Source organism: Arachis hypogaea, chromosome 20 (assembly GCF_003086295.3).
Source record: "Arachis hypogaea cultivar Tifrunner chromosome 20, arahy.Tifrunner.gnm2.J5K5, whole genome shotgun sequence".
Classification (NCBI taxonomy): domain Eukaryota; kingdom Viridiplantae; phylum Streptophyta; class Magnoliopsida; order Fabales; family Fabaceae; genus Arachis; species Arachis hypogaea.
In genome coordinates this window covers 9042447-9050112 of record NC_092055.1, presented here as the reverse complement: position 1 = coordinate 9050112, position 7666 = coordinate 9042447, and the positions used below count along the sequence as shown (strand labels likewise).

The 7666-nt window shown below is 35.1% G+C and overlaps 2 protein-coding genes across 3 annotated transcripts; one reads left to right on the top strand and one right to left on the bottom strand.

Annotated features, from left to right (window-relative positions):
* The first annotated feature begins 1509 nt into the window (after positions 1-1509).
* On the top strand, positions 1510-3624 carry LOC112782686 (uncharacterized). The gene is made up of 2 exons (XM_025825192.3): positions 1510-2992; positions 3138-3624. Exons 1-2 carry the CDS (start codon positions 2303-2305, stop codon positions 3426-3428), a joined length of 981 nt encoding a protein of 326 aa, XP_025680977.1. The 5' UTR covers positions 1510-2302; the 3' UTR covers positions 3429-3624.
* A 334-nt stretch (positions 3625-3958) lies between these two features.
* LOC112782685 (nudix hydrolase 19, chloroplastic) lies at positions 3959-7262 on the bottom strand. 2 transcript variants are annotated; one of them, XM_025825191.3, is made up of 6 exons: positions 6445-7262; positions 6034-6174; positions 5839-5943; positions 5309-5408; positions 4659-4751; positions 3959-4430 (listed from the first exon to the last, which is right to left on the bottom strand). In XM_025825191.3, the coding sequence occupies exons 1-6, from the start codon at positions 7075-7077 to the stop codon at positions 4147-4149; spliced, it is 1356 nt and encodes a 451-aa protein (XP_025680976.1). In that variant the 5' UTR covers positions 7078-7262; the 3' UTR covers positions 3959-4146. The 2 variants fall into 2 exon arrangements, with proteins under 2 accessions (XP_025680976.1, XP_029152060.1); XM_029296227.2 differs by lacking the exon at positions 4659-4751.
* Between the last annotated feature and the right edge of the window lie 404 nt (positions 7263-7666).

Genomic DNA, 7666 nt, shown 5'->3' with positions numbered 1-7666 from the left:
GTGCACGACGCCAATCTCAGGGACCATTTTGGAGTTTAACTCTCCTTACTTTCTTCATTTTAATAAAAAATTTAAAACTATTTTTTGTAAATTTTGTTTTATAAATTTCGTACTATTAATATATTGGTAATTTTTTTTAATACTCAACAAATATTTAATATAAATTTATTTTCATTGATTATTCTTAATTTGTCATCTTATTAGAAATAAAGTAATTACTAAAATTAATGAGTCAATATTTAAATTGGTCCACAAAATTACACTGGCACCTCAAACTGATCTCCGAAATTTTAATTTACTCAATTTACTATCTAAATTTGACATTCATTTAATTTTTCTTACATGTTAACGTGACATATTGACATAGTATATCGAGATGGACCATTAATACAACATGTTAACATGGTTCGACCATGTGTAATTGGATGATGACATATCAGTTAGTGACGTATGGCATGTTGATGTTGATAATGGTGTTATGTGACAAAATCAGTTGTTCATATGTTGTTTTATAATTTGTCTAAATGTTACTGACATGCCATTATTGCAAGCGACTCAATTTGTTCCTTGAATTTTGCTAAGAAACTCAATTTAGTCTCCAAATTTTGAAAATTAAAAGTCGTGAACTAAAGTGATTTCTACACAAATATGTGAATAATAGAAAAAAATAATATATTTAAAAATATTAAGAATTTTGATTCGTTTAATAAAATTCAGGGATTAAATTAAGTCACTTGTAATGATACTATTGAGTGACACGTGAATAAATGATAAAGTGTCATGCGGACAAATTGTGTTTTGCCACGTGGCACCATCGTCCACGTTGAGTACATTTATATATAAAAGAAATTATGTACAAAGAAAAAAAATAAAAAAAAAAGAGAGAGAAAAAAGAACTAAAATAATAAGAACGATAAAAATGATGATTCTTGTAATTTTATTTAGCTATCTATATATAGAATACCAGAATCACATGGTTATCTAACCAAATCAATTTGTATTTATTACATTCAATTTGAATAAGTAAGAAATCATGTTATTTTAATTCAATTTTAAATTTACATGATTTAAATTTGGCTTAATACATATGATTTGATTTAATTATTAGTTGTCTATTTTGTTCATAAATTTATTATTTTAATATCTAATGAATTAATCAAATCAATCAATTAATATACATAATTAATTTAAATGATTTGGTTTGATAAATTACAAAATACTACTAAAACAAATTGATACAAATTATAATAAATTATACGATATTTGGATATTTATTCAAATTAATTATTGATATTATTAATTAATTATTATTAATTTGATTTAGTGAATTACAAGAAGTAAATGGAAAAATATTTTCAACAACATGCCACGTTACTTTTATTATTAAACGTAGAAATTCAATTTTAATATAATATAATAACTACTAGATTATTAGCAAAGATTGCAAAATGTCAAGCTAAGAATGGAGAGTGGGGACAAGGATTAAGCACCAGACAAATAATTCTTCCATTGTTTAACTTAAGCACAAGACAAAAAAGCCAAGTGGACATGAAGCATACAAAAGCATACACACACAAATGACACGTGTCTGACGTTCATTGCTTTATGTGTCGTTGCAAGAGCAATAATTCAGTACGACAAACAGCTACAGTAGTGTAACTGTAAGACATGTCACATGAACCCCCTTTAAGTTTTAACAGCATCCATTTTCATGGATCAACTTGTATGTGTATCTTGTTCATTCACTAGTAGTGCAATCTAGGCATATAGACACAAATTATTAACTCATATGATTGAAGTGCAACACTGAAACCTTAATCATGGTAATAATTTCAAAACACCATCACTATGCTAATGTCCAATTTGTCATTTTCCTACCACTTTGCTCTCTACATGGCCTAATTATATAGGCATGCTATTTGCTAACAAAAATCTACTGGGGTTATTTAATTTGAATAATTCGGTAATTCCTAAGTTGCCTTTAGTAGGAGATTCTGCATTGTGGATGTTGGATTTGTACTATTGCACAATCTTGGGCTTTAAAAGCTGTTCAGAGTTAGGTGGAATGCATAAAAGGCTCAGCAAGAGAGTTCTGGAGTTTAGTGCTGTGACTGTGACAAAACTTTGATTGAATCATTGTAAATTGGAAACTCTTCACAGGTAGAGAACTACTACTGGAGATGATAAGATTGGTTGACAACATAAAAAACTAAAAGGCACATACTTCATAGATGTATGTAAATTATTTGATGATGCTTAAAATTACATAGGTAAGCATCATAGGGAGGATTAGTTGATAGAGATGCTGGAAGGTGGTATATTGATGTCTGTTCAGACACTGAATCCCCTTCCACTTCTGATAGGCACTGCTTTTAGGAAGAGGAATCATCAGTGCAAAGCAAGGACAAATTCTTCAAGCACATCTTTGCAGTTATCATCTAAAGTTCCACTCACTGATAGAAGTGGAAACAGTTGGGAGCAAGGCTCAAACACTAGTGTGATAACACGGCCAAACACTGTTGGAGTCATAGGAGGTGTATCAGTTCTTTCAACTCTCATTTTCTTGGAGAAGCTTGCTTGTTGGAGCTCAAGGAATGGCAAAGAGTGCCCTCCTTTTGTTGTCTGCAGTGATCCTGTATTGAGCAAAGTGCTTCCGATTCGCCATCCTTATCGTTCTACGCACAGGAGCAGAATTGATCAAGTCAAGATGAATCAGGAATTGGTGATTGAGAATTTGCGGCGCAAGAGGAAGATTCTTCAGCTGTCTGGAGCTGCCTGTTTTGTCATGCCATGCCATCTATCACATGCTTGGCACAGTGAGATATCTGAGGATTCTTCATTGCCTTTCCTTCATGTTGGTGAGTGCATGGCCATGGAGCTCAAGAACTCCAATTTGAAGCCAATTCACGCTTCGAGCAGTGTTCGTATCGGCCTGCTGACCACAGATTCAGTTTTGGTAGCTAGTTATTATCAGCATAAGCTTCAAAATCAGGTATCCTAAATCCTACTGTTTTTCCTCCCTTTCTCATGTTAATCAAAGCATTACTAGTATTTAGTAGCTTTGAGCTCTTATGCATTTTTAGATTAGTAGCATTTTCTTTAGACCTCTAAGCACATTAGTGTTAATTCATGTGCAGGGATTTGAAGTGGTGTTGCTAGACAAAGCAACTGAGGAACACATGATGGTTCCGGCAGTGGAGGCATTGAACAGAAAGGACATTGAAGGGGCAAGGAATTTACTTAGAATCGCCATTCATGTGCTTTTGATGAGGGCAGTGAATGTGGTGATTCTGGCATCTGATGATTTGGTTGGGATTCTCCCTCACAATGATCCTCTCCTCAGAAAATGTATAGACCCCATGGATGCTTTGGCCAGGTCAACTATACGATGGGCAGAAACAACACAAGAGGTACAAGAGAAATTTTAGCATTCATTTCTTGTAAAAATCTAGCATAATGATCGGAGAATTTCATGTAAGAAAGCAAGCCCCATATGGAAAGATTTTGTTGTGTTGTGTGAAAATTTGTTGTTATATCAATTGCAAGAATAACTGGGTTAAATCATAGTACTAGAGCCATGTACATGTGTTGCAGAATGCAGATTTTGATGAGCATTAGTATCAATGCACTAGAACTCTCTTATTAGTAGCTCCTTTTCAATTCTTTCATAAAAATCACAACCCTATGTGATGGAAAGATATGACTCCCATGTTACTATGTCAGGATAAGACTCGTTCTTGTAATGATTGATAAAATGACACTTTATTGTCAACATTTTTCCACAAAAACAAAAAGGGAAAATATCAGAATCCCCAAATTGTCCATTCATAAATATCTTTCTGCTAAGCAATCACATGGGAACCTTCAACTATGGAAGTAGAATAAGAGTGAAGTGAATAATCACAATAAGTTTCTGACTACCGGAGAATGAAATCAGTTGTAATATATTGAAAACAAATAAGCAAAACAAAATATGGAATTCATTTTTAATATAGATTGTGTGTTGTACATGAAAAAATAATAAGATACAATGATAAAATGATGATCTTTACCAAATCCACCTATTATACTGAGATAAAATGATACATGACACTAATAAGATAGTTCCCAAAAATAATTTCAGCCAGTCCGACAAGTTTGTCATTATCAAATACTACTAACAGGTTGTTTTGAATTGCTTCCCACACCATTTACTACATTTTGGTCTGCAAAGGCCCAAGAAGAGATAAGGTGATGAGCTATGGCAAAGGGTCCAGGAACAAACATTGGATTAAGTTGAGTTCCAACATTGAAATCTGCAGCCAAACTTTGATTCTTTCCTACTCCCTTACACATTTGTTCTACTTTTGCAGCTGCACTTCTTTGTGCTTGCTTGTATTCATCAAACGTCAATGCTTTTCTTACTTCTTCTTTACTGTACCATTGAGCATCTACACAAGCAAGTTTCAGCATCAGTTGTCACAATATCCAATAAGCAAAAGAAATGTGAGAATATGGTGTGGGAAGGAAGCTATTGCTGTATGATGCTATACCATTTCATGATCTTATTTTACATACAAATGTGCCGTAAAATAGACTTTATTTTCTTGAGGATACATCCTCTAATTCTACCATAAGGAAGCATTATTCATAAAGCAAATAGCTAAAACTCAATGTACCTTCTAACTCTTCCCTGTCAACCTTTATTTCGAAGGATTTTGCATATGCAAAGAACCCAACCATCAGCTGGCATGGCATGCTATTGGGTCCAACTAAAATATATATATATAAAAAAAAGATAACCAACATGGTTAGTGTGTATTTAACAATTTGGCAAAGAAATTGTCTACCGCATATAATCATTATTTAATTCATCATTACATAAGCATATGTTAACCTGTACTTAACTGCTTCTGAAGGTTGCCAACATATGATAAAATTAGAAGTCTCAAATAGAGCAAACATATTCAGAAGTCAAAGCATTAAGTCACTTCAAACATGACTAAACCACCACAGAACTACTAGTAACTAGTTTGCGGAAAAGAACTTATTCACATACTCGGTTACCTTCATGCTATTATGCAAAATAAAGCACGGGAAACAAAGATTGATTGAATCGAGTTCTGCTGTTAATACTCTACCAAGTATAAGTGTATAACCATCGTCATCAGTAGTGACATGAATTCCTAAACCGTATTCAGATTGAACAAACTGCTTTTATATAAGGTAGTAATAAATTAAGAATCCCACATGTTTGTCATGTGGCAAATACAGAGAAATACTAAATGAGAACATAAAGTTAAACATAGGTATGTGGAATATATTTTACCAGGCCATGGCTGAGAGCTGTGATATACAACTTCTCCCACTTCAATACCAGTCTCCTCCCATGTTTCTCTTCTCACAGCTTCCTCCAAGCTTTCTCCTGCCTAAATGCAACAAGTGGATACATGCAAATTAAACTTCTACATGTGTGTACAACTAATTGAAACTATAAAAACTAGGAAATGATCCATGCAAACTTAGTCCAATGAAACCTGGTTCCATTTCTGCCTGTTTTCCTTTCCTCTTCCTTCTGAGGAAAGAATGCAGCCAATCCAATATGCTTACCACTTAATAGCATCAAAGGAAGACCAAATATTAAAACCACATAAATTTTATGGACCTTAAGTTGGACATACCCTATTGCTGAACTTGAAAATATATTTAGATGAGAACCCAACCCCCCCCCCCCCCCCTTTTCTCTTTCTCTCTTCCCCCTTTTTTAATTTAGTCACTTCATGGATAGCTAGGGAAAAAGCTGTCTAATAATGAAGTCCCTACAAACTGAAAAGTCTTAAATTCGGTCAAGACATGCACCTCTGTGAAACCTGATAAGCAGGTCCATAATCGAGGTACAAACTTTGATCGTTTAGCCAAAAGGGCACGGTCATTCTCTCGATCAATGACTAGCATAATGGCCACCTGCATAAGATCAAGTGAACAAAAAACACTTTAGCAGAATACTTGACCATCTATTTATCAAATCAACAGTTAGAGCTTAAAATAGCAAACCGGATCAACGCGTGGATATATCCTTTTCTTGCACGAATCATTTGAACATTGCTTCCGTCTCCCAGCTTCCATTGGGACTGCTTTCGCCCCACAATGTCCACAAAATCGTGAAGTATTATGCCATTCTAGCAGTGCCTTGGCCTGGCCAAACCCAGTAATTAGGAAATTTGAAATCCCTATCAGTATCATGGACAGAAGTATGATAAATAAAAGACCATCAAACAAAATTACATAATCATCACAACAGCTGCTATACAACTAAGCAGTTAACACCAAAGAATCTGACAGATTCAAAAACTGTAAAGCTCTAACTGAAGTATTCAGATCCATGAATTAAATTTTGAATGATCATAGTCAAAGCTATCAAATTTTGAACAATCATAAGTCAAATACTGTTTTCCCTTAACTTACATGGCCAGCAACAGCCAAGTTTCCCATTGCTTGTGAATCGCGCCAATCAGAAGCCACCATTAGCGTTCGTACCTCCACAAAGCTCAACTCCCTTGCACCAAACTCAACAGCCTCAGAAGAAGAAACATCAATTGCCCAATAAACGACGTCGTCCTCTGATCCCAAATACACCAATGACTCAGCGCTCAGCTGCGCACCGGAACTTCCCAATATACCCCTCAGATCATCCAAACCGATCCAACCCAGATTCCAAATCGGCGGGGAGTTGCCGGAGCCAGCGGCGGCAGAGGCCAAGGCCTTCCCATTTCTGAAAGGCAGAACCTTGAAATTCAGGGGAGTGGGAGTAGGTTGAGAATTGCCCAGAATTCGAGCGGTGAGAGCTTCGAAAGCCGAAGAGGGAGATAAGGAGTCAATGTTTTTGTGTGATTTGAAGTGTAAGGGGTTTCCGGCGAAGACATGGGTGCGCAGGTTTATGGACATAGTGGTGGTGGAAGAGTTTCGGGGTGAGAAATCCGTTGTTAGAGAGAGGATCCGAAGTGGGGTTTTGTTAAAGGTAGCAACTTTGGAGAAGAGAGGAAAGGGAGAAGGAAGGAGGAAGAGTTTGAGTTTGAGTTTGAGTTTGAGGTTGAGCATGTTGCTGTTTCCATTGGAGTTTTGAAGAAGCTGCTGAAACAGAGACTCCAAAAAGGTGGGTAGGTGGTGATTGGCCGTTGAATGAAGAGTGTCTCTTGTAATGACACGTGTCACTTCTCAAGTTTTCGTTCCACTGATGACACAACCGATTCTTAACCATGGATTGCAAATTGTGAAAAATTAAATAGAATAAAACCTGGGCAAGTTTAGGTATATAAAATGTTTGAAACCAAATTTATCATATTATAATTTTTTAATATTGCAGATATTTTTGTAAATTTTTATATTTATAGAAATAATTATAGAGGGTAGTGGTTTTAAAATTAAACTTAAATTGTTATAGAGTGCAGTAATTTACGTGGATTGCGGTTTTTGAAGAAACGGCAATATAAAAAAACCGCGATTGGCTACAGCGATTTCTAAAGACTTGTGACGTTGCATTTTTACAGCGCAATGATGAATTTTATTTGAGGCTTTAGCTAAATAAGAATTTTTTTCTGCTTAAAAATCTGAGAATTACTTCAACTCAACTAGAATGGTAATGGTTTTTGAAGTTCTCACTCGAAAGCTCTTCTATGAGATTTTTTTT

Coding starts and splice junctions, on each gene's coding strand:
- LOC112782686 (XM_025825192.3), top strand. CDS start 2,303: ATGCTGGAAGGTGGTATATTGATGTCTGTTCAGACACTGAATCCCCTT. Junction 2,993..3,137: donor AGCATAAGCTTCAAAATCAG/GTATCCTAAATC, acceptor ATTCATGTGCAG/GGATTTGAAGTGGTGTTGCT.
- LOC112782685 (XM_025825191.3), bottom strand. CDS start 7,077: ATGCTCAACCTCAAACTCAAACTCAAACTCAAACTCTTCCTCCTTCCT. Junction 5,944..6,033: donor TATATCCACGCGTTGATCCG/GTTTGCTATTTT, acceptor GATCTTATGCAG/GTGGCCATTATGCTAGTCAT. Junction 4,752..5,308: donor CAGCTCTCAGCCATGGCCTG/GTAAAATATATT, acceptor TATATATTTTAG/TTGGACCCAATAGCATGCCA.